This window comes from Leptonotus elevatus, chromosome 1 (assembly GCF_054856555.1).
Source record: "Leptonotus elevatus isolate MCC_2025b chromosome 1, RoL_Lele_1.0, whole genome shotgun sequence".
NCBI lineage: Eukaryota > Metazoa > Chordata > Actinopteri > Syngnathiformes > Syngnathidae > Leptonotus > Leptonotus elevatus.
In genome coordinates, this window is record NC_141239.1 from 2,633,556 (window position 1) to 2,660,895 (window position 27,340).

Consider the following 27,340-nt stretch of genomic DNA (forward strand, 5'->3'; position numbering starts at 1 on the left):
TTTAGCACAATAATGCCAACAAAGTCACACTTGATCTCTTCTTGACGACGTGTTATGTGCTTCTCTTTGCTAGCAGCTAGCGATTTAAACTGAGCTAAGCTAAGCTAAGTAGGGCAAGAAGCATCAACGCGCACCGAAACGAGTTCATTCACACGCTGAGATTTGATCAATGGTGTCGTAGTCCATCAAAGTAGGGATTAACGTCCTGTTTGGAGGTTGTAGTCGGTTCAGCACGGAATCGAAAAGAATGATTTAGCGGAGGAAGTCTGGTTACGTGAAGAAACGAAAGTAGATCTGCGTCGGAAGTCAGGCAGGACACGCCCCCACTGCGATATGATTGGCTGCTGGAGATTGTCGGCTTGGGAGCAAGCACTGTCATCAAGTCATCGACAGATGTCGCCATTTTTGCTGCAGTTAGAAAGACAAAAAACTGCGAGGTCTCATTATTCCCTTTTTCAGTCTGTTGTTCCCGATATGTAAAGTTTAAATTGGATTTATTGTGATGAATGTGCAGATTAAAAATTTGCCATCAAGATGAACAAGCATTTTGAGGTACCGTAAACTGAACGTTTATTATCAGGGATGCGATTTAACCATCACATGTTATGAGTTTAATTTATTGCTCTAGTACTGGCATTAGCTAGTAGCAAACATTTGATGCAGTATCTGATATATTACTGATATATGCAATATTTGTACTTTTGGCCAGTTTCGTCATCTGTGGCTTTCACAAATTCCTGCTGCAAGGTTTGAATGCAACACTTACCTTCTAATAAAGGTTAGTGATGACACGCCATTGCACTTCGAGTCGAGCACACTTATCATATCTTACGCTCCCCTAATGCTCAGAAGTACAAATGTATTGCATTTGCATTGTACTGCCGGTTTACGTAACGTGATCACTTTTATTCTAATCCAATCCGCTTTGTCTGTAGCACATTTTATAAACAAGTGTTTCCAAAGTGCTGCACATTGAGATCCAAATACACATGAAATCTAGTAAAAACCAACAATAATTTTAAAAAAGTCAATAAATTACTAAAATACAATAAGTAAAATAAAGGAATAAATACAAAAATATATATATATTTAAACCCCCCCAAAAATAATAATAAAAATGAAATAATAATAAAATTAAATAAAAAACCACGCGGACCACACAATTCATGCTGAACTAAAAGCCAAGGAATAAAAGTGGGTCTTAAGCCGAGACTTAAAACACTCCGAACGTGGCCATACTGCACATCTGGCTTTGTGTGTCCCTGAAGGTATTTTCCACGCTAATTTGGGAAAATGGCAAGGTGGCTTTTTCTTCTATATTTTATTTCTATTTCATACACAAGGCAACTCAATGTGCTTCACATAAGCAAATACACAACACCTACAAACGTCAACAAACACAACCGTTAACGACATTCGGAAGCAAAGCAGAGAAAACAAAAGTAGCTTACAATATTACTAAAGCATACATTGGCGTTCCTCCCTCTCTATTTTATTCAAAATCATTTACACTTTTACAGCACACCAGACTCACTCCCTTCATCTTTTTAAGCTTTAAAGATCACTGCTTTTCTCACCAGCACACTTGTGTGTCTCAACAAGCTTTTTACTAGAGAATCTTTTAGCACAAACACTGCAACTAAATGGTTTCTTCCCAGCATGTGTTCTTGAGTGGCTTTTTAATTGTCCCTTGTCACAGAAGCTTTTGCCACAGTCTGAGCAGGAAAAAGGTTTTTCTCCAGTGTGGGTTCTTGTGTGTATTTTTAAAACTGACTTTCGTGAGAAGTGTTTGCCGCAGTCTGGGCAGGAAAAAGGTTTTTCTCCAGTGTGCTTTTTTGTGTGGTTTGTTAAAGCTGACTTCTGAGAGAAGCTTTTTCCACAGTCTGAGCAAGAAAAATGTTTTTCTCCAGTGTGGGTTTTTGTGTGTCTTGTTAAATTTCCCTTGTCAGAGAAGCTTTTGCCACAGTCTGGGCAGGAAAAAGGGTTTTCTCCAGTGTGGGTTATTTTGTGTTTTGTTAAAGTTCCCTTGTCAGAGAAGCTTTGGCCACAGTCTGGGCAGGAAAAAGGTTTTTCTCCGGTGTGTTTTCTCATGTGGCTTGTTAAATGTGACTTATGAGAAAAGCTTTTGCCACAGTCTGGGCAGGAAAAAGGTTTTTCTCCAGTGTGTGTTCTTTTGTGTATTTTTAAATGTCCCTTCTGAGAGAAGCTTTTGCCACAGTCTGGGCAGGAAAAAGGTTTTTCTCCAGTGTGCTTTTTTGTGTGTCTTGTTAAAGTTGACTTATGAGAGAAGCTTTTGCCACAGTCTGAGCAGGTAAAAGGTTTCTCTCCAGTGTGTGTTCTTTTGTGTATTGTTAAAGTTCTCTTGTCATAGAAGCTTTTGCCACAGTCTGGGCAGGAAAAAGGTTTTTCTCCAGTGTGCTTTTTTGTGTGTCTTGTTAAAGCTGACTTACGAGAGAAGCTTTTGCCGCAGTCTGAGCAGGTAAATGTTTTTTCTCCAGTGTGTTTTCTTGTGTGGTTTGTTAAAGCTGACTTATGAGAGAAGCTTTTGCCACAGTCTGGGCAGGAAAAAGGTTTTTCTCCATTGTGCTTTTTTGTGTGTCTTGTTAAAGCTAACTTACGAGAGAAGCTTTTGCCACAGTCTGAGCAGGTAAATGGTTTTTCTCCAGTGTGTGTTCTTTTGTGTATTGTTAAAGTTCTCTTGTCATAGAAGCTTTTGCCACAGTCTGAGCAGGAAAAAGGTTTCTCTCCAGTGTGGGTTATTTTGTGTTTTGTTAAAGTTCCCTTGTCATAGAAGCTTTTGCCACAGTCTGGGCAGGAAAAAGGTTTCTCTCCAGTGTGTTTTCTTGTGTGTATTGTTAAAGAGAACTTGTTATTGAAGCTTTTGCCACAGTCTGAGCAGGAAAAAGGTTTCTCTCCAGTGTGTGTTCTTTTGTGTATTGTTAAAGTACTCTTGTCATAGAAGCTTTTGCCACAGTCTGAGCAGGAAAAAGGTTTCTCTCCAGTGTGGGTTATTTTGTGTTTTGTTAAAGTACTCTTGTCAGAGAAGCTTTTGCCACAGTCTGGGCAGGAAAAAGGTTTTTCTCCAGTGTGTTTTCTTGTGTGTTTTGTTAAAGCGGACTTCTGAGAGAAGCTTTTGCTGCAGTCTGAGCAGGAAAAAGGTTTCTCTCCAGTGTGTCTTCTTGTGTGTTTTGTTAAATCTGACTTTAGTGAGAAGTGTTTGCCGCAGTCTGAGCAGGTAAATGGTTTTTCTCCAGTGTGTCTTCTTGTGTGTTTTGTTAAATCTGACTTTAGTGAGAAGTGTTTGCCGCAGTCTGAGCAGGAAAAAGGTTTTTCTCCGGTGTGTTTTCTCGTGTGGCTTGTTAAATGTGACTTATAAGAAAAGCTTTTGCCACAGTCTGAGCAGGAAAAAGGTTTTTCTCCAGTGTGTTTTCTCAGGTGAACTTTCAAACTCCCTTTTGAACTGAATGTTTTCGCACACTGAGAACATTTGCGTTGACGCGCGACGATGGTCACATCATAAAGCCTCACCGGCTAGCGATGCTAACGCTGGAAAACGCGGAGCACAACCGGACGATAGAGAGTACCCCGAGTCCAATGCATATTCATCGGAGGAGCGGGTGAAAAAAACACATCGGCCTATCTTTAGACCTTATGTCATTACTTTGTGCTTGCGGTGGTCGCCAGTGGTTTGCATCACCTTCTGTCGTCATGTGTTGAGGAGTTGAGTTGCTGCTTGGAAGCTCCGCCTCTCTGTCCTCCTCACACTCACCCTTGACGTCATCTTCACTCTTTAAAGGGGCGAAGATCAGTGGTGACTTGGTGACATCATCCTCAACCTCCTCCTCTTTGACAAAAAGGGGCTTTTCTTCCTCTTTGATGTAAGGATGCTCCTCCTCCTTTTTAACATGAGGAGACTTCACTTCCTGTTCGTCAGGACGAAGATATTCCTCACCGACGTCTGCAAGACACAAGAAGACAAGCGTGAGTTGATGTGTATTATTGTTTCGACAGCAGCACCTTGACTTGGGCCTATCGCACACGGTACGATGCATCAGAAACCCAAATCGAACCGGACCATTGGGGGGGGGGGGGTTGCACCGTCAGAACTGAATTGACTTTTAAGGCGTGCCAATCTCATCTCTCAAAGCCCAGAGAGTCAATATAATATAATATAATATAATATAATATAATATAATATAATATAATATAATATAATATAATATAATATATCTCCAAATAAATCTAGGTTTTAAACAAATATCCTCCACTTGTCTTACCTGCCCCCTCTGTGATTTTATTCTTGACCATTTAAAAAACTACAACTGGCACTTGTCACTTGCCCCAGTGACAACAAAAAACATAGACCCAAGGTCCATGGATCCAAGGAGAAATGAGGAAGTAAAGAACCTTAAACGTAGTTGCAGGGCGGCGGAGAGGAGATAGAAAAAAAAAATCAGCAAATATTCATTGAGCAACCAAAAAAATCAACAATTATTCTTAAGATTGTGTTTCACAAACGCTCTCCATCTAACCTAGCTGAGCTGGAGCTGTTTTGCAAGGAGGAATGGGCAAACATTTCAGCCTCCCGACGGGACAAACCCCAAAAGACTTGAAGCTGTAATTGCCCTAATTTCAGGGGGGGATTGTACAACAAGTTTGTTAATAAAATCTACATTTTGTTCCACTTCATGATTGTGTGCTACTTTGTGGTCATCGTTCAGATACAATTTCAATAAATACATTTGTTTTTGTGGTCGTAACGTGGCAAAATGTTGAAAAACGAGTACACTCACGGCGTCCTTTCAGTGCTACAGCCTTCGCTCGCCTTTGGAACAGTCTGCCGGAGGAACTCAGGGCCCCAAAGAACGTTCAAGATTTTAAGAGCAGGCTCAAGACAAGTTTTTTAAATGTAGATTTTAGTTCATATTAATGTACCTGTCTTTATATTTTAATGTAGTTACTTTTGCTTCGATCTTATCTAACTATATATAGATATATATATTATTGATCTATTTTATATTTTCACTGGGTTTTGTTTTTTTTAGTCTTCGAGCCCTCTAACCTTAACCTCACAAGCCAGATTGATTGTGATTCACTCAAGGGAGCGCTAAGTGGTCTCGGCGAAACGGCTTGCTCATTGCGAGCGCGCAGTGGCCTAAATGTGCACATTTATTTTATTCATAACCGCTTGTAAAGGTCTAGAAGCATTCACGGCAAATGTGAGACATTGCACGCCAAAATAACGTTTGTGGGAGATTTGCCGGTTACGGCAAAAATAACCGTTGCCTAAACAATCACAAACTAACGCTACAACATAGTCTCTGTAGCACATGACTACTGTTAACATTGTTAACATTTTTTACTGTTTCAATTGATATTTTAACCGTTTTGAATTTAGTTATAGCTGTGTAGTAATAAGAAAACAGTTAATTCAAATGTTATTCGATGTATAGTGTCTTTGTTCCATTCCCTGGGAAAGGAATGTCTAATAAGGTTTCTGTTCTTATCTAAAGGAGTATATGTTTGAAAGTGCAAGCAGAGTTTCTGTCCATAAATTATCCGGTCCAAGAAGTGCCGGGACCAATTATTTTCCTACATCTGGAGTGGACTAAGATACGAGCTGAAGATTTATTATCTGTTTTTGTATTTCACTCTTCCCACAAGGACAGGAGACAGGAGGGGGAGACTATTTTCTGTAAACACTAATTTTTGTATAAGTTGGGATGAGCCCAGAAGGGGGGCACATTTAGGAACCGATGCTGATTCAGTAAGGATCCTTCATGGCATCAGAAATTTCTGAATAAAGATCTCTTGCAAGAAAACCTCTTCACCGATCTCAACTTTGAGTTTTATTTTAACACGCAATAAAACAAAGAACGTTTTCTATCACTACCATGACAGAAAACACTGCCCCTTCGAGAGAGAAGGGTGTTGCTTCACAAGTGACACAACCCTAACACATTTGAAAAGCATTTTAGAATGTTGAAAGAATAATATGAGACCCTTAAAAGCAACCCTTCCAACCCTGGTTATAAGTCTGCACTTCTTCACGTAATCATGACATGTCGCTAGCAGAGAATGCTAGTAGTAGCACGAAAACAAAACAATCAATCCTGACTAAGGGTTTTAGGACAAATTCCTCTCAACATCGCTAATGGCATTAAAACGCTAATGCTATACCTACTAAACTGATGTGCCGCTGACATAAAACAACATGTAGTCAATTCCCTTCCAGAAGCTGGCTGAGTAGCACAAGAAATAGTTTAAGATTTTATTGATTGTTCTAATAACTGTTTTTGCAGAGCAGCCAACTGTTACGGGTTGTCCGTATTTTTTCGCACTCTTGATTAGATGCACTCCTTATAGAAAGGGAAAAAGAGCAGACGGTGGTTAGATCATACTGAAGCGGCCGCGTATTGTTTGGCCAAGATAAACAATCTGCGGTGGTTATTTTCCCGTGACCGGTAACTCACCGCCTAGTTGATGTAAGTTTGTGATGCTTCGAGCCACTGAACCATTTCAACAAAATTACTTCAGATTGATTCAGTGGTTCAGAACGCTTTGGGTTTCTCCATTTTCACTCAACTTTATTTTGAACATTTAAAAATGACAATAAAACAAAAGTTATTCCACAAAACAAGGATGAAATATAACTGTTTTCGCTCCCCATAAATAATAGTAATGACTTCCAAAGAAACTCATTTAACAAAGGAAAATACTTTCTGTTCGAAATGGAATAGGATGAAGCAACTGCTCATCTCGTCCTATCCCAATTATACCTCACTTATTACTTTAACTCATTATTCTTAAATGCCTTCACAAAAATTGTACTCAACCACTGTTTTTATTATTCCTCCCTAGTATATTTAGCAAAAATTATTTCGTTATACAATTTCTTAAATTGACAAATGCTTGTACTTCTTTCAATGTTTTCCTCAAGACCATTCCACAAAACCACACCACAGATCGAAATGCACATACTTTTGAGTTTTGTGCCAGTACATCATTTTTGTATGTTGCCGGGCAGCATATTATTATTTGCCCCATAGATTTTAAAACTGGACAAATAATGTAACAGATCCCTTAACTAGTGTGCACAATAAAAAAAAAACGTTTATTGGTGTATTCAAGGTACCCTGCATGATTTATTATTCTCATGGCTTTTTTGCAGTGTGCATAATGATTGTATTGTAGTTTTGTAGAAATTACCCCAAACTTCTACACAGTAATATTAATCAACAAAACAAAATATACATTGTTTTCTCATTTAATGTGTCTGGTCTTTCCCAAAACTCCAACAGTGCGTGCTACCTTTGCCCTAACATGTTTTATATGGGATTTCCAGCAGATTTTGTCATCAAGAATCACACCCAGAAATGTATTTTCATAAACCCATTCAATTTGAACGTTATTAATCCTCAGTATTATTTGTGTATTTATTTTACGATTGAACAACATCAGTTTGCTTTTACTCAAATTTAATGAAAGTTTGTGTAGGTCAAACCATGTTTAAGTTGATTTAATTCTTTGTTAGTGTTAGAGTACACTATATTTTTGTACTCTTTTACGTGTTCCAATAAATCCAAGTTGAGATTCTGGTGAAGAGGTTCATTCAGAAATTTCTGATAACACAATTGAAGTCACCCAAGCAGTGATCCGTCCCAAACTCGAGCACACGGCACATTTATTGAAAAACAGTGTTCACAGGAAATCGCGCCCCCCCCCCCCCCCCCCCCCCCATCAAGTTCCCGTAGGTGCAAAATCAGATTAGACTTCGACAGCAGTATACCAGCTTGTCCTTGGACTTTCTTTGACCGAACAGAAAGTCCTACAAACTCTACTCCCTTAGATAATAGAAAATAAACTTATTATTTTTCTCTTTCCCAGGCAAGAGAGAAAGATAAGAAAACAATCAAAAACATTATTCATCGAGCTATATTAAGTTAACATAATTACACCTACACAGTTATAACTAAATTCAAAACAGTAAAAATGTTAACAGTAGCTACCTATCTGCTGCAGGTTGTCTCCAGAACAGAAAATGTTTGTCATCTGCAAATAGCACAAACTTTAAGATTTTCGAAACCATACAAATGTAGTTTATGTACATAGGAAAACATTTTGGTCGCATTTATCAATTGTGAATTCGAGATGAAGAATCTCAGGTTATTTTTTTTAAAACAAGTGGCTAGTTTCCCTGAATGCGCTAACTACTAGCGCTAGCTAGCATGTTACAACGAAAACAACAACAACATTATTGTTGATTCATCACTTATTTTTGTACACTTTAGCAACAATTTCAACTTTTGGGCTGCTGGTAAAGAATAATAAGAGACCTTAAGGAGGGTATTTGGAGAGATCTCAAAATCGAACGTCTTGACCACAAATCTATTTTTAGCCAGAGCTAGCCACGGCTAGCGGCTCACATAGATCACAATCGCATTATGGTAAAAGCATTTTTACCATCTTACAATGACACTTACCTTAATCAAAATGGTTAGAACACACTTTGGTAGACTTTGTCGGTTGGAAATCCTTCCGAAGTATCTTTGTAATTCCGGACACTTCTTTGCCGTTCCCATTCGACATTCCATGGACCGGCACACAATGTTGGGCAAATGACGGCATGTGAATACTATTTAGAAGTTTCATTTCACATCTTTGTTCGCCCAATTATGCACCATTATGAAGCGGTGCGTGAAAATCCGGAACGAATGAACAAATGAATGAATCAAAGTAACTTGTAGTAAGTAACGCGAGCGCTCAGCATTTGGTTGCGTTGTCTTGCTAGTCGTTTGCCCCACGAAAGGCCCGCTGGGTCGATAGGTGGGGGTCGGTGACGTCATGTGAATATTATGTATTAGATAGCTAATTTGTCAGCCAGTTGAGTGTAACTCCTTTAATTCCATATTTTTCAAGTTTCCTAACTAGTACATGATGATCTATTGTGTCAAATGCCTTTTTTAAATCTACAAATACTCCTGCTACATTTTTGGGGGGTCCAGAGAACTGGTTATTTCTTCCACGTGGACCTCTTTGGTCTCAATCCATATTGACCTGTAATTTATCAATTCATACTCTTCAATGAAATTATCTAGGCTATTTGCAAAAAAAATGTCTAAAATGTTTGAGAATTGAGAAAGTAGAGAGACCGGCCTTTAATTAGTGAATTGACTTCTGTCTCCCGCTTTGTAAATCGGGACGATCTTGGCAGTTTTCATTTGATCTGGGAATACACCCGATGACAAGGACAAATTACACATATAGGTTAATGGCTTTACAATTACATCAATTACTTTCTTAATCAAAAACATATCAATGTCGTTCCAGTCTGTGGAAATGTTGCCCTTGCATTTGCCAACAATATCAAGAATCTCTTTTTCAGTTGCAGGATTTAAAAACATTGAGCTGTGGTTGCTATCAATAAAGCTCCCGACCCTCCCCAACCCTTCTTCCGGCTGTAGGTTTGCAATTTGTTCTGCCAGTTTGGGCCCCACACTTACAAAAAAATCGATTAAACCCACATCATTCATATTATTTATGTTTTGCTATCCTCAATAAAATATTCAGGAAAACTTTTTGTTGAACCATTCCAGATAATAACACGTTCCATATCCCTTTTGTTGGTTTTATTCTTGTCCAATTATAGTAATCTTTCTTAGATTTTCTCATAATATTAATTAACTTATTTTTGTATATCTTATATTTCTTTTCTGCTTCTACAGTTCTTAATTTTAAGAATTTCCTGTATAATGTGTTCTTTTTTTTTGCATGCATTTTGTAGCCCTTTCGTGATCCATGTTTTTTCTGTGTATCTTTTCTTCTGGTCGTAACATTTTATTGGACAATATGCTTATCAAATAATGCTTTAAATATTCGCAGGAATGTTTCATATGATTTGTTAATGTCAGTCTCCTCGTATACTATTCTCTCTGTTATCAGTAATTCATTTCTTAAGCTGTCAATAGATTCTTCTGTTCTTATTATTTTATAGTTAAACACATTAAGATTCACAGACAATAACAAAATTCCAATCATACCTCACAAACAGTCGCAGATGATCACTGATGTCATTCAGAAGTAATCCACAAATCGAGGTATTATCCATACAGTGAGTAAATATATTATCAATTAGTGTGGCGGAATAAGATGTTACCCTGCTTGGTTTTGTGATTAAAGGAAATAAACTCATACTAAACATTACATCGATAAATTCATCAGTTAGTTCATGCTTATTAGGATTTAAAAGATCCAAATTGAAATCCCTGCAAACTAACACGTCCTTGTTTTTTTTCATCGCTGGAAAACATTATCTCCCTACAATTATTAAATAATTCAATATCAGACCCCGGAGCTCTGTATACACAACCAACCAATATATTCTTCCCTTTTTTCCATACAAATTTCCAGAATAATGGCATTCATCTTCTCCACTTTTTTTGTATTCTAATCCTTCATCAACATACAGAGCCACTCCTCCTTTTTTGTTCTGCCTGTTTACGTAGTTCAGTTCATACCCATGTATTCATCACTAGCCTTTGGGGCTCTGTAGGATTCTATTGAACTACAAACACATGGATATTATTTTAACGATAGAAACAAGTTCTTCACGAAGTAGGCGAGCTAAGAAGTGTACAAACCTGCTCTGCGTAGCACAACACGAGGCTGCGTGCAAACATTGCCCAGCAGTTGAAGTCGAAGATGTTGCTCCTTCTCTTCTTTTACTCCAAAAAGTTCCTCCTCGTACTTCGGTGTCGTTCTTGCACACATGTTAGCACAATAGCGCCCAAAAAGTCACACTTGATATCTAGTTGTCGATGTGTCGCGATTACCAAACGCGTCTCCTTGTTAGCGGCTAGCAAGCTAAAATAAGCTAAGCTAACTAAGCCGCGAATCTTCAACGTGCACCGACACGAGTTGATCCGGCCACAAAGACTTAATAAATGATGTTGTAGTCCTTCAAAGTAGCGATGGGCGTCCTGTGTGGAGGCTGCAGTCAGTTCAGCACCAAATCGGAAAGAATAATTTAGCGGAGGGCGTCTGGTGTCGTGAAGAAGCGAAAGGAGACTTGGGAGAAGTCGAGGACACGCCCACACTGCGATATGATTGGCTGCTGGAAGCTTCGATCGTGTATGGAGCGTATTTGTATTTGATTTAATAAATAGAGAACTGAGAGAAAAGAGAGTTGGTTCTGTATATTTTGATCGATTTATAATTCTTATGGCTCTTTTTTGCAATTTGAAAACAGGATGGGTATTTGTTTTATATGCGTTTCCCCAGATTTCCGCACAATAGGTCAGATATGGTAATAATAATGAACAATATCATGTGTAGAATGATTTCTGATTAGTTTTAGAGAGTATCCCTATCATTTTGGACATTTTCCTTTTGACATTTTCTATGTGTGACTTCCAACATCATTTTTCATCAATAACTACTCCCAAAAATTAATTTTCATACACTCTTTCGATTTCAATTGAATTTACCATAATTTTGACCTGTTGTGTGGTTTGTCTAGTAACAAAAGCTATAAACTTGGTTTTGTTTAAGTTTAATAATTTATTTAAGTCAACCCAGTTTTTTAATGTGTTCAATTTATTCTCCACGGCAGTCAGAAGCTGCTTCAGGTTTTCTCCTGAACAGTAGAGAGTTATGTCATCGGCGAATAAGACACTTTTGAATATTTTTGAGACACAACAGATATCATTTATATACAATATAAATAATTTGGGGCCTAGCATAGACCCGTGGGGGACTCCATGAGTAATCTGCAAGTGTTTTGATTGTATGTTGTTAAACTGTAAGTACTGATATCTATTATCCAAATAACTTTTAATCCATTTATATGCCAAACCTCTTATGCCATATCTTTCTAATTCATTCATTAGTATAGAATGATCTATAGTATCAAATGCTTTTTTTTTTAATCTATAAAAATTCCAACAGTAAATGTTTTATTATGTATGTTACTAGATATTGCTTCTACGAGTTCCATGACTGCCATTGAGGTGGTCCGTTTTTCTCTAAACCCATTTTGATTTTCACTTAAAAGCTTATGTTTCTCAATAAAATCGCCCAGTCGATATGAAAATAATTTTTTGAGAATTTTTGAGAACTGTGGCAGCAGTGATATTGCTCTATAATTAGTGAATATGTGTCTTTCTCTATTTTTATGAATAGGAATAACTTTTGCGATTTTCATTTTTGATTGAAATATACCTCTTTAAACGACAAATTACATATATATGTGAAAGGTTGCACAACATATTTTATAATACTTTTTACTAATTTAATACTTCTGTATCATTAACAGCATTAAGCCACATAGTGGATGAATTATTTTTAATGTGCTTATCTATTTGACATTTGTTTTGTGGCTCAGGGATTTCTTCTGCCAAATTACTGCCAACATTAACAATTCTTTTTTCTTTTTTTTTTAAAGAGCTCAGTATTGTTCATTCGGTAATGTCATCAACATTGCTCTTTTTATTTTTTGTTTTATTATTTTGTATGTGGGTGAGTATGTGTATGTGTATGTGCGAGTGTGTGTGTATTCGTTAGTTCACCAAAAACCTATTAAAAAAATCCCATACCGTTCACCTAAACCGAACACCGCCGTCAGGAGACCCGAGGAAGGACCAAAGAAAAGAAAGGAAAGTGAAATCCAGCACCGACCAGACACCACCCACCGGGCCGTCAACCAGAGTTCTTAACCAAACCCAGAAACATCTAAATTCCAACAAATCAGGGAGACCTCAAGAGACCAAAGGAGAGACTGAGGAAAGGAAGGAAGGACAGACAAAGCAGAGTGCGATCAGACACCAGCCTCCACCAATTCAACGACCAGAGGAAGAAGCCGATTGTGTCTGAGTTTCGTGGTGCTGGTGTGGTGGATCTGGCATGCATGAAAATCTCCACCAAAGAGGGGAGCCGTCGACCCCCGCCAGGACAGAGCAAGCGCAACACCTCAGGGCCCCCCAGGCCACGGCAGCGTCAAAGGACGACTCCCGGGCCCCGCCAGGGCCACCGGCCGGAGAGCAAATCCAGGAGCAGGAGCGCCCCCCACCCCAACACGGCCCGCGCCCCCAACCCAACGCAGCAGGACGGGGCACTGCAGCCCCGCCAGGCACCCCACCGGTACACAGCCCCCGCTCCCCCCACGACCCCCATCCACCCCCGCCATCCACCCCAACCCAGCCCCAGCCGCCCCCAGGCCCCCAGACACCCACCCACCCCCAGCACCCCCCGACTCCACCCCGACCAACCGGCAGCCCCACACCCCCAGTCCCCGGGGACCCCCCGCACACAGGCATCGGCGCCGAAGAGGGGCCGGACAGCGAAGCGGAGAGGGCACCTGCGCCCACCCCACCCCACCCCCCGCCACGTGGAGGGACGGAACACCGAGGGCAGAAGGGGAGATGGGAGCACCCCCGAACCCCAGGCCCAGCGGGGAAAGGCCCCGGTCGTCACTCCAGCGTTCTTAGTGAAAGCTAACCCCTTTTACTGAGTCCGCCAGCTCGCCGACTGGCGAACTCAACCCCTAAACCTTGAATGTGAACCCCACCCAGTGTATATACAAGTGTGTGTGTGTGTGGTGCATAAAAAAAAATTAATGAGGGGGGGGGGGGGCGTCGCGGCGGGGACACGGACAGGGGACCGCAGCACTGCTCTATACTGCGGTCTGCCCCAACCGATAGCACACCCCCCCCCCACACACACACACAGTTGTGTGGTGCATTAAAATTGGAGGGAAGTTGTAGGGCGAAGACGGTGATTCCACCCTACCCCACCCCTCCCAAAGTGTGTTATTTGCCTTATATGTCTATAAAAGTGTATTGTGCAGTGAGTTAAGAGGAGCGACAAGCGGGGCCCCCCCCCCAACCGGACGGGGGCAGGAGGCGCACCCGCCCACCAAACCCCCACCCACCCAACCGGGACCCTGGCGGGCATATGGGACCAGCCCGGCGGGGCGATAGGGCTCGCTCCCCGGATACTGGGACCCGCATGAGGTGCCAGGAGGTCCACCGGAGCGGGGCGGGCACAATACCAAACCGGCGCCGAGACCCGGGCCACGGATGGAACCCCTGGCCCAGGGGAGAGGAAGGAAGGCGTATAGGGGAGGGGGAAGGGAGGGGGGAAGGAGACGACAAGAAGGGCAAGGGGCAGCGGCAGGGCCGCAGACAGAGGGGGAGAGGAGGAGGAAGGGTGACGAGGGATAAGGGACAGGGAGGCGGAGGACGGGCGGGGAGAGGCGAGGAGGGAGAGGCAGCAAGGGGGAGGGGAGAGGGAACCACGGGGCACCCTGGCGGCCCACAGTTCCCGAACCGCGTCGCCGGGCCCAGAGCGACGGACCGCGCCGGAGCGGCGCCGCCCCAGACACCAGGGAGAGCCCCCCAACGCAGCACCCCCCAAGACACCCAGGGAACGGCCAAGACGCAGCCGCCACCCAGCAGCCAACAGAGGGGCAGACCCGCCCACGCCCAGCCAGAGGGGGACAGCACCCACAGAATTAACCCACTGGCATGCAATGAATCCGAATATTAACCCTTAGTGCCCATTGGAGGTGAATCTGCTCGATCCTCGATTGGCAGCAACTGGGTTCCTGACTATAAAAACACAACCATTAGTTACAAATTGCCAAATACAGAAACATCAATGTAAGTTATCGCGATGCGGTGGCTCTCGCTAACAGGCAGAATTAAGTAACCAGGTTTAGGTTAAAATATTCTATATACGTAGACCATGTTTCTATAAATTTTGATATTTGGTTTTTATTTGAGGCAGATATTTTTTCCATTAAAATGTGATTTATGAGGAGGTTAGACCATTGGTCGATATTCAGAGTTTGTTTATTTTTCCAGTTAACAAGAATTGGGTTTTTTTGCGAAAGTAAGGGCTACAAGTGAAGATTGAAATTGTTTATGTGGTAAGTCAGTTGTTGTTAAGTCACCGAGCAAACACAAGTTTGGAGAGAACGGTATCCTATAGTCCAAGACAGTGGAAAGTTTTTCTAAGACTTTAGTCCAGAAATACATAACCGGAGTACATAACCATAAAGCATGAAAATAAGTGTCTGTAGTGTTTTGTTCTATGAATAATTTTATATTGGATAAGTTGTAAATTTGTGTGTTTTGTCATTTTAAAATCGTTTTCACAAACTTGAATCCAAAAGTCAGATTCCAAAGCTATAGACAAGTCTGTTTCCCATTTCGAGATGGGTAAAGACGTTTTATCAGTATATGAAAGTAACTTATATATTTTTGAACAAAATTCTCATTTAAATTATTAGCTATGTCTGAAATTTTTTCAAACAATATTTTTATCATTTATAAAATATTCTGGATAATGATTGCGTGTTCCAATAAATTGAAGTTGAGTCTCTGTGAAGAAGGCCCTTTGCAAAGGTAATTAGTCAGAAGCTTCTGATCACACAAATGAAGACACCCAAGCAGTGATCTGTTCAAAAGTGTGTCTCCTCCTCCAGCACACAGCACATTTATTGAAAATCAGTGAATACAAGAAAATCCCTCTTCCCTCCCTTCAGTAAGTTCCCATAGGTACAAATCAGATTAGACTTGAAGAGCAGTATATCAGCCTGTCCTTGGACTCTCTTCGACCGAACGGAGACTCGTACCAACTATACTCCCTTTAGATAATATAGAAAAGAAACCTGTTACCTTCCTTTTTCCCAGGCAAGAGACAGATAAGAATACAATAGACAGTACTATTCATTGAGCAATACTGAGTTAACATAATTATACCTACATCTACACAGTTATAACTAAATTCAAAACAGTTAAAATATAAAGTAAAACAGTAAAAATGTTAACAATGTTAACAATAATCTATTTTTTTTCACACTTGATCTCTTCTAGACGACGTGTTATGTGCTTCTCTTTGCTAGCGGCTAGCGAGCTAAGCTAAGCTAAGCTAAGTAGGGCGAGAAGCATCAACGCGCACCGAAACGAGTTTATTCACACGCTGAGATTTAATAAATTATGTTGCAGTCCATTATAGTGATGTGCGTCCTGTGTGGAGGTTGCAGTCGGTTCAGCACGGAATCGAAAATAATGATTTAGCGGAGGGCGTCTGGTTACGTGAAGAAACGAAAGTAGATCTGCGTCGGAAGTCAGGCAGGACACGCCCCCGCTGCGATATGATTGGCTGCTGGAGATTGTCGGCTTGGGAGCAAGCACTGTCATCAAGTTATCGACAGATGTCGCCATTTTTGCTGCAGTTAGAAAGACATAAAACTGCGAGGTCTCATTTCTCCCTTTTTCAGTCTGTTGTTCCCGATATGTAAAGTTTAAATTGGATTTATTGTGGTGAATGTGCAGATTAAAAATTTGCCATCAAGATGAACAAGCATTTTGAGGTACCGTAAACTGAACGTTTATTATCAGGGATGCGATTTAACCATCACATGTTATGAGTTTAATTTATTGCTCTAGTACTGGCATTAGCTAGTAGCAAACATTTGATGCAGTATCTGATATATTACTGATATATGCAATATTTGTACTTTTGGCCAGTTTTGTCATCTGTGGCTTTCACAAATTCCTGCTGCAAGGTTTGAATGCAACACTTACCTTCTAATAAAGGTTAGTGATGACACGCCATTGCACTTCGAGTCGAGCACACTTATCATATCTTACGCTCCCCTAATGCTCAGAAGTACAAATGTATTGCATTTGCATTGTACTGCCGGTTTACGTAACGTGATCACTTTTAATCTAATCCAATCCGCTTTGTCTATAGCACATTTTATAAACAAGTGTTTCCAAAGTGCTGCACATTGAGATCCAAATACACATGAAATCTAGTAAAAACCAACAATAATTTTAAAAAAGTCAATAAATTACTAAAATACAATAAGTAAAATAAAGGAATAAATACAAAAATATATATATTTAAACCCCCCCAAAAATAATAATAAAAATGAAATAATAATCAAATTAAATAAAATACCACGCGGACCACACAATTCATGCTGAACTAAAAGCCAAGGAATAAAAGTGGGTCTTAAGCCGAGACTTAAAACACTCCGAACGTGGCCATACTGCACATCTGGCTTTGTGTGTCCCTGAAGGTATTTTCCACGCTAATTTGGGAAAATGGCAAGGTGGCTTTTTCTTCTATATTTTATTTCTATTTCATACACAAGGCAACTCAATGTGCTTCACATAAGCAAATACACAACACCTACAAACGTCAACAAACACAACCGTTAACGACATTCGGAAGCAAAGCAGAGAAAACAAAAGTAGCTTACAATATTACTAAAGCATACATTGGCGTTTAAACACATTAAAAGAAAACTTTAAAAACATTTCATATTCATAGTTTATAGTTTGAGTAGCTTTGAAAGCATTACGTTTACACTTTTAAGTAAAGCTGGAGTTGATTCTTCTTAAGTCTTCTGAAACCCTCATATCTATGAACGTAATGAACGTGAATACTTTTGACAGGGCCAGGCAGCTTTGAATAGTGTTTTGTCCTTAAAAAATAAAATCTCCACTTTAAAAAAACTGCATTGTATGTTTATTTGGATTATCTTTGATTTTGACATTTGTTTGATGATTTTAATCATTCAAGTGGGCAAACTGTGCAATAAAAGTGAGAATTTGAGAGGAGGGCAAATACTTTTTCACTGCAAAAGATATCCGACATGATTTGAGGTCATTGTCGTAGCCGCTGACACTTGGAACTGGAGCAATGTTCAAGATAAACGCAATATTAACCTGAATGCCGTCTTTAGACGAGTGGAGGCACATACAACATATTGTTAAGAACATTTTGGGTTGACTTCCCCTTTAAGTTTTGTTGCTGCAACATTTTGGGTTCTGGGGGGCTCCATGCAAGATATCAGCTCGTGGGGTCTTAATCAATATGAAAAAGGTCGAGATCAGCGAAGGACGACACGAGAGGAGCTGGTTAATGATCTCCCTCAACAAAATGCAATTTTTTTCCCCCCCATGTCCTTCTTTCAAATTTTTTCTGATATTCTGTCTATCACTGTTAAAATAAAGTTGCCATAAAAATCAAAGACTTATTAATTTCTAAGTCTGAACATTTTTTAAATAAGCGGGATCACTTATTTCCTCCCTCTCTATTTTATTCAAAATCATTTACACTTTTACAGCACACCAGACTCACTCCCTTCATCTTTTTAAGCTTTAAAGATCGCTGCTTTTCTCACAAGCACACTTGTGTGTCTCAACAAGCTTTTTACTAGAGAATCTTTTAGCACAAACACTGCAACTAAATGGTTTCTTCCCAGCATGTGTTCTTGAGTGGCTTTTTAAATTTCTCTTGTCACAGAAACTTTTGCCGCAGTCTGAACAGGAAAAAGCTTTTTCTCCAGTGTGGGTTCTTGTGTGTACTGTTAAAGTGGACTTCTGAGAGAAGCTTTTACCACAGTCTGGGCAGGAAAAAGGTTTTTCTCCAGTGTGGGTTCTTGTGTGTACTGTTAAAGCGGACTTCTGAGAGAAGCTTTTGCTGCAGTCTGAGCAGGAAAAAGGTTTTTCTCCAGTGTGTGTTCTTGAGTGGCTTTTTAAATTTCCCTTGTCAGAGAAGCTTTGGCCACAGTCTGGGCAGGAAAAAGGTTTTTCTCCAGTGTGTGTTCTTTTGTGTTTTGTTAAAGTACTCTTGTCATTGAAGCTTTTGCCGCAGTCTGAACAGGAAAAAGGTTTCTCTCCAGTGTGTGTTCTTTTGTGTATTGTTAAAGTACTATTGTCATTGAAGCTTTTTCCACAGTCTGAGCAGGAAAAAGGTTTCTCTCCAGTGTGTGTTCTTTTGTGTATTGTTAAAGTTATCTTGTCATAGAAGCTTTTGCAACAATCTGAGCAGGAAAAAGATTTCTCTCCAGTGTGGGTTATTTTGTGTTTTGTTAAATTTCCCTTGTGAGAGAAGCTTTTGCTGCAGTCTGGGCAGGAAAAAGGTTTTTCTCCAGTGTGTGTTCTTTTGTGTATTTTTAAATATCCCTTGTCAGAGAAGCTTTTGCTGCAGTCTGGGCAGGAAAAAGGTTTCTCTCCAGTGTGTGTTATTTTGTGTATTTTTAAATGTCCCTTCTGAGAGAAGCTTTTGCCGCAGTCTGAGCAAGAAAAAAGTTTTTCTCCAGTGTGTTTTCTCAGGTGAACTTTCAAACTCCCTTTTGAACTGAATGTTTTCGCACACTGAGAACATTTGCAGCGGTTGTTGTCAGCATGATCACCTTTAGCGTATTCATCATCGTCAGTGTCAGTAGACTGTGACCTTATGTCATCACTTTGTGCTAGTGATGATCCCCATTGGTCTGCATCACCTTCTGTCTCCATGTGTTGAGGAGTTGAGCTGCTCGGAGGCTCCGCCCCTCTGTCCTCCTCACTCTCACCCATGACTTCATCTTTACTCTCAAAAGGGGCAAAGGTCAGTGGTGTCTTGGTGACATCATCCTCAAACTCCTCCTCTTTGACGAAAAGGGGCTTTTCTTCCTCTTTGATGTAAGGATGCTCTTCTTCCTCCTGTTTCACATGAGGAGACTTCACCACCTGTTCCTCAGGACGAAGACATTTCTCACCAACGTCTGCGGGACACAAGAAGACAAACATACATTTGGTTTAGTTAAGTCAAATCTCAAGCGTGACTTGATGTTGTGTATTATTGTTTCTACAGTGGCACCTTGACTTGGGCCCACCGCACAGGGTGCGATGCGTCAGAACCCGACTTGAACCGAACCATCTGTGATTTTTTTTTTTTTAAGACGGTTGGCGACACAATCCCGCACATGATCAGATCTAAAATGGACACCCTCCGACGGGAACCGCACAAGCCTGGCTTTTAAGATGCACCAATCTCATCTCTCCGAGCCCAGTGAGTCGATTTGATTCCACAATGTCAAGCCTGCGCTCCGGGCCGTCTTGATTTTCATGCAAATGAGGATGCCACGGCGATTGGCTGACAGTCGGCTACATCGCATCTCCTAACGGCGCACAATGGCACTAATGCCCCTTTCTAGCTACGTCCATCTGTGAAAACAGCAAAAGAAAGGCCACCCATTCACAATTAGTACGTGCTTAGTGCTGTCACTATTGAATATTTTTTTAAATCGATTAATTTATCGATTATCCAATCAATTAATCAACTAATCAGATTCATTTAAATGTTGCATTTAAGTGTATTAATGTACCTGCAAGGGGGCACAAGCCAATGTCTTCTTGTGCCGGTCCCAAGCCCGGATAAATACAGAGGGTTGTGTCAGGAAGGGCATCCGACGTAAAAACGTTGGCCAAATCAAACATACATGTGAATCAAATACATGACTTCTATACCAGATCGGTCGAGGCCCGGGTTAACAACGACCGCCATGGGTGCTGTTGACCTACAGGGTGCCGGTGGAAACTGGACTACTGTTGGTCAAAGCAGGAGAGGAGGAATGTGTGTTTGTAGGAAGGAAGAGAAGAGGAACACCAAGAGTCTGGGACCGAGAGTAGGGACTTTGAATGTTGGAACCATGACAGGAAAATGTAGAGAGCTGGTTGACATGATGCGGAGGAGGAAGGTGGACATATTATGTGTTCAGGAGACCAGGTGGAAAGGGAGCAAAGCTAGAAGTTTAGGAGCAGGGTTCAAGTTATTCTATCATGGTGTAGATAGGAAGAGCAATGGAATAGGAGGAGTTTGTTAGGAACGTCCTGGAGGTAAAAAAAAAAAAAAAAAAAAGTGTCCAGCAACTGACTCTGTTTTGCATACGCAACATTTTGAAACATATTTTATGGTTCGACTTTTTGAAGCACACAATTTATTAATATCGATATAATTGGATTTAATATTTAAGTAATTTTATTTATTTACTTTTGCAATGTTACACAAAAAATCGTCAGTTTATAAAATGAAACAATTCACTATGTAACTGACTGACATGTTGGATAGTGTTTAAGAAAGACACAAATTTGTTCGCAGAAAGTGGTCTCTGTTAAGGAGGCATTTGTATTTGTTTAAAAACAAAATACACTAAAGTACTCACTGTGAAGAAAACACCAGTTTTAATATTTTGTTTCAGTGATGATAAAAAAAGAAACTATCTTCTCATTGAAAAAACATACATTGGTTGATGATTAAAAAAAAAAGTTCATTTAGAACCCTAATTGTTTATTATAGTTTGCTTGACTTTAAAACAACTTATTTTGTGAGTTTCAACACAATTACAAGCTTAAAACAAATACAGTACACATTCTATCTTTTCATTTTTTCAAATGAGGTTTGGCAGCATATACTACAAGTACTAACAAACAGTTGGGATGAGAAGTTTAAATTACTTTCTGCAGTGCTACAACATCTGACTAATATATATGAAATGTGGCTGTATGGGTTACACAGTATACGGTGAATAAATGGCGCACATATGGGCCACATGACATTATTTTGCTTAGGGCCCCCAAATGGCCTAGCATGACTTGATGTTGTGTATTATTGTTTCTGAAGCGGCACCTTGATTTGGGCCCACCGCACACTCGGACTGGCCCATCAAAAAATATATATATATTTGGGCGACTCAACCCCACACATGGATCACTTTGATCTATGGAAAGGTTTTGCACCAGTGTGTGTTCTTTTGTTCATTGCTAAAGTTGACTTTTGAGAGAAACTTTTGCCCCAATCTGAGCAGGAAAAAGGTTTTGCCCCAGTGTGTGTTGTGTGCGCTTTCAAACTCCATTTTGAGCTCATGCCCTATCACCGATAGCATATTCATTATCATCATCATCATCTTGAGGAGAGTGGGACCTTATAAGAGATAGACCGATACAGGCCGATATTGGGCATTTTGGTCAATATCGGTATGAGCTCTTTTTCTTTTTTTTTTATCTGACGGCCGAAATAAGGTAAATGTAAAACCATTTTAATCTCAGGGAGCTATATATTTACATTTTCAGTTAACTTTATAAGAGATGCTACTGACCCTAGGAATCTTTTGAACCATTTGTTTTTGTTCGACATTGAAATGTGAAAGTTTAAGATTTCAGGAATTTTTAAATTTTGGCGTGAAAATATTTACTGTAGAGAACTAGAGAGCTGTGGAAATAACTTGCTTAAGTTTCCATTTAACTTTTTAAGACGATACAATGTATTTTAGAAAATGTTGACGCCAATATGCGCCATGAAAATGAATATCAGCTTCAAATATCGGTTATCACCCAACTAATAATCTGTATCGAACCTGAAAAAAACATATCGGCCTATCTTTAGACCTTATGTCATTACTTTGTGCTTGCGGTGGTCGCCAGTGGTTTGCATCACCTTCTGTCGTCATGTGTTGAGGAGTTGAGTTGCTGCTTGGAAGCTCCGCCTCTCTGTCCTCCTCACACTCACCCTTGACGTCATCTTCACTCTTTAAAGGGGCGAAGATCAGTGGTGACTTGGTGACATCATCCTCAACCTCCTCCTCTTTGACAAAAAGAGGCTTTTCTTCCTCTTTGATGTAAGGATGCTCCTCCTCCTTTTTAACATGAGGAGACTTCACTTCCTGTTCGTCAGGACGAAGATATTCCTCACCGACGTCTGCAAGACACAAGAAGACAAGCGTGAGTTGATGTGTATTATTGTTTCGACAGCAGCCCCTTGACTTGGGCCTATCGCACACGGTACGATGCATAAAAAACCCAAATCGAACCGGACCATTGGGGGGGGGCACCGTCATAGCTGAATTGACTTTTAAGGCATGCCAATCTCATCTCTCAAAGCCCAGAGAGTCAATTTGCCCAGAGAGTCAATATAATATAATATAATATAATATAATATAATATAATATAATATAATATAATATAATATAATATAATATAATATAATATAATATAATATAATATAATATAATATAATATATCTCCAAATAAATCAAGGTTTTAAACAAATATCCTCCACTTGTCTTACCTGCCCCCCCCCCTGTGATTTTATTCTTGACCATTTAAAAAACTACAACTGGCACTTGTCACTTGCCCCAGTGACAACAAAAAACATAGACCCAAGGTCCATGGATCCAAGGAGAAATGAGGAAGTAAAGAACCTTAAACGTAGTTGCAGGGCGGCGGAGAGGAGATAGAAAAAAAAATCAGCAAATATTCATTGAGCAACCAAAAAAATCAACAATTATTCTTAAGATTGTGTTTCACAAACGCTCTCCATCTAACCTAGCTTGTGTTCATCGTTCAGATAAAATTTCAATAAATACATTTGTTTTTGTGGTCGTAACGTGGCAAAATGTTGAAAAACGAGTACACTCACGGCGTCCTTTCAGTGCTACAGCCTTCGCTCGCCTTTGGAACAGTCTGCCGGAGGAACTCAGGGCCCCAAAGAACGTTCAAGATTTTAAGAGCAGGCTCAAGACAAGTTTATTTAAATGTAGATTTTAGTTCATATTAACTCTTTTACTGCCAAAAACGTTATATAACGTTTAGAAAAAACCTACGGAGGGGCGCCGAAGACGTTAAAAAACGTTCACTACGTTTTTTTTTTTTTTTTTTTAAATGGGTGTAGGAAAGCCTTGGGCAGCTGTGCTGAAAGTATCAAGCAGATCTAGTTAGTATAATGACTCGTTTTGGCCCCTAGATGGCAGCGATGACTCTCTTTGGACAAGATTGGGTGGGCGTCAGTCGAAGACGTGAGGCGGAGCTAGAGTGTTGAGGGGACAATGGCTGATGAAGCAACAATGGCGACCGGTTGCAAGCAGCTCACGCTTGAGCATTTTTTTCAAAGACGGAAATCAATACTAAAAAGCGCATTGATGTCGACGATGATGATGATGGTGACTCCGAGCTTGACGCCGAAGTTGGAAGCGTTGACGCGGCCATTATGATCACGTAGTAAAGCCTCACCGGCTAGCGATGCTAACGCCGGAAAACGCGGAGCACAACCGACCGAGCACTTCTGCACAAGCAGACATTCGATCGGACGATGGAGAGTAGTCGAAAAGCATCGACCAATGCACATTGATGATGATGATGATGGTGACTCCGAGCTTGACACCGAAGTTGGAAGCGTTGACGCGCGACGATGGTCACGTCATAAAGCCTCACCGGCTAGCGCTGCTAACGCCGGAGCTGCACAAGCGGACATTCGATCGGACAATGAAGAGTACCCCGAGTCCAATACATATTCATCGGAGGAGCGGGTACAGTCTGATCACGGAAAAGACACTGGCTTCTGGACTACGATGCCACCATGAATGGAGTGGATAAGATGGATCAGAACATCTCTTACCACCCGGTATAGCAACTGAAGGACATGAGGAAGCCAGACGTAACACCACCGTAACGTAACCGTAGCATGATCCTGATAGTAGACTTGATGGCAACACACACTGCAGTATATACTTGCTATTCCCCGGAAAAAACAGCCGGCAAGAAAGTGTAGCTTCTGCACGCGAAGAGGCAATCGCAGTGAAACTAATGTGTTGTGCAAATCCTGTTGCGTCTCCTTGCACGCAGGGGAGTGTTACACAAAAAGAAAAACTGTCGTTGAAACATCCAACATAATTGTAAATAGTACCACAGTTGCACACATTTGTAAATAGTTTAGTCAAATTGTTACACTGTTGAATGTAAATAAACGTATTTTGCTATCAAAAAACACTTTTTCATTCTTGTTGGTAGTGTGTTATAGAAGTAAAGCACTGTTTAGGTGTTTGTGGCATCATTCATGGACAAAAAGAAGTGTAAATTTCACTATAATATAGTTTCACTAAAAGCTTGATTTCTCCGTATTTTGGTCCAAAACAAGAGCATTTGGATGAAACTAACCATTTTCTATTGTTGATTACTGAAGAACGGAATAAGGTAGAAACAAACTTTTTTTGCTGATGAAAGATGAGAGTTCAATCTTTCATTTGGCAGTATGTGTGTTTCCATAGTCCAAACAGAAAATATTCCATGGACCTTGAAAGATCAGTCAAAATGCTTAAATCGGCTGGCACTCACAGCATCCCTTTTCTGAAAACGTCTGGCAGTCAAAGAGTTAATGTACCTTTCTTTATATTTAAATGAAGTTACTTTTGCTTCGATCTTATCTAACTATATATATATATATATATATATATATATATATATATATATATATATATATATATATATATATATATATATATATATATATATATATATATTATTGATCTATTTGATATTTTCACAGTTTTTTTTTTTTGTCTTTGAGCCCTCTTACCTTAACCTCAAAAGCTAGAGTGATTGTGATTCACTCAAGGGAGTTTGAAGGGAAAATAACCATGGTTTGATATGTCCTCATGTAACCTCTTATATAAGGATATGTTGTTGTCCTGAACTGTTGTACGAATCCAGGTGCCCAACAATTTGTAAATAAAGGGCGGAATCAGTCTGGGAGTGAATACCTTGTTTATACTACAGCCTTCCCTGCTTCGCAAACATGTTCTCAAGAGTTTCTGGGAGAGGGCTTGGACAGCCCGGTTTCTCACGCTCACAACTTTTTGCTAACGAATAAAAGACGGAGCGGCACACGGTCCGGACGGAGTCCGCTGTGGAACACGTACGATTGCCCAGCCGTTGTTGCAGCTCGCTTCACCCGGACCGTAGGCTCCCCGGTCTAGTGTCAAGGTAAGCGCTGATGATGATCATATTATGCTGCTTAACGTTGTAGTGTATTGATTGCTGTTTGCGGGGAATAAAAGGTACAATCATTCGAGCAAAGCACAGGCATTGATGACTGTCTGCGGGTAATAAAACTTACAATTATTCTAGCACAGTATAAAAGTGTTTATTGCTGTTTGCGGGTAATAAAAGGCACAGTTATTCTAGCAAAGCATATTGTGATGTCTCCTCTCCTGATCTGAAGCCAGCCATTTATGCATTCATATATTCTATTGTGTGTGTGTGTGTTATGAATAAAGTTTTGATTGATTGGTTGCTTGAAGGATATATCATATTCTATATATAACAAATGTAACTTTCAGGCACGATATGTGTGTTGCATTAACATGGCTTTGTGGCTACAAGATGCGGCTTCTACTTTTAAGCTTAGCACATAGAGTCAAGTTAACGTATTCAAATTGTATTTTGTTGTAAAACTCACTTCAAAGAGTTATTCACATTTGATCATATGTTATCAATTGAAAACGTATTGATGTGTGAAAACGTAGTATGCACTTAAGTTACAATAACATAATGGCTGGAATTATTTTACTGTGTACAGTAATGAGGACTGCATTTTGATATTTTTAACGCTATATAGTAGTCCTAGTGCTAAGCAAGGGAGAGTAAGAAGTGTACAAACCTGCTGTGTGTAGCACAACTCGAGGCTCCTCGCAAACATCGTCCAGCATTTCAAGATGTTGCTCGTTCTCTTCTTCTCCTCCAAAGAATTCCTCCTCGTACTTTGGTGCCGTTTTTGCAAACATTTTAGCACAATAATGCCAACAAAGTCACACTTGATCTCTTCTTGACCACGTGTTACGTGCTTCTCTTTGCTAGCGGCTAGCGAGCTAAGCTAAGCTAAGGAGGGCGAGAAGCATCAACGCGCACCGAAACGAGTTCATTCACACGCTGAGATTTGATCAATGGTGTCGTAGTCCATCAAAGTAGGGATTAACGTCCTGTGTGGAGGTTGCAGTCGGTTCAGCACGAAATCGAAAATAATGATTTAGCGGAGGGCGTCTGGTTACGTGAAGAAACGAAAGAAGATGTGCGTCGGAAGTCAGGCAGGACACGCCCCCGCTGCGATATGATTGGCTGCTGGAGATTGTCGGCTTCAGAGCAAGCACTGTCATCAAGTCATCGACAGATGTCGCCATTTTTGCTGCAGTTAGAAAGACATAAAACTGCGAGGTCTCATTTCTCCCTTTTTCAGTCTGTTGTTCCCGATATGTAAAGTTTAAATTGGATTTATTGTGGTGAATGTGCAGATTAAAAATTTGCCATCAAGATGAACAAGCATTTTGAGGTACCGTAAACTGAACGTTTATTATCAGGGATGCGATTTAACCATCAAATGTTATGAGTTTAATTTATTGCTCTAGTACTGGCATTAGCTAGTATCAAACATTTGATGCAGTATCTGATATATTACTGATATATGCAATATTTGTACTTTTGGCCAGTTTTGTCATCTGTGGCTTTCACAAATTCCTGCTGCAAGGTTTGAATGCAACACTTACCTTCTAATAAAGGTTAGTGATGACACGCCATTGCACTTCGAGTCGAGCACACTTATCATATCTTACGCTCCCCTAATGCTCAGAAGTACAAATGTATTGCATTTGCATTGTACAGTTTGTTTACTTAATGTGATCATTTTTAAACTAATCCAATCCACTTTATGTCAAAAGCACATTTTATAAACAAGT

At 40.2% G+C, this 27,340-nt stretch overlaps 1 protein-coding gene across 1 annotated transcript; it reads right to left on the bottom strand.

The window, feature by feature from the left end:
* Window positions 1-1,554: 1,554 nt before the first annotated feature.
* LOC147180329 (uncharacterized) lies at window positions 1,555-26,395 on the bottom strand. Its single transcript, XM_086081639.1, has 8 exons — window positions 26,272-26,395; window positions 22,415-22,536; window positions 19,211-19,472; window positions 18,233-18,799; window positions 8,296-8,314; window positions 3,119-3,355; window positions 2,111-2,359; window positions 1,555-2,038 (listed from the first exon to the last, which is right to left on the bottom strand). Exons 1-8 carry the CDS (start codon window positions 26,393-26,395, stop codon window positions 1,555-1,557), a joined length of 2,064 nt encoding a protein of 687 aa, XP_085937765.1.
* Window positions 26,396-27,340: the final 945 nt, after the last annotated feature.

Coding starts and splice junctions, on each gene's coding strand:
- LOC147180329 (XM_086081639.1), bottom strand. CDS start 26,395: ATGTTTGCAAAAACGGCACCAAAGTACGAGGAGGAATTCTTTGGAGGA. Junction 18,800..19,210: donor TGATGAATACGCTAAAGGTG/ATCATGCTGACA, acceptor CTTTAACAATAC/ACAAAAGAACACACACTGGA. Junction 2,039..2,110: donor GGCAAAAGCTTTTCTCATAA/GTCACATTTAAC, acceptor CTGTGGCCAAAG/CTTCTCTGACAAGGGAACTT.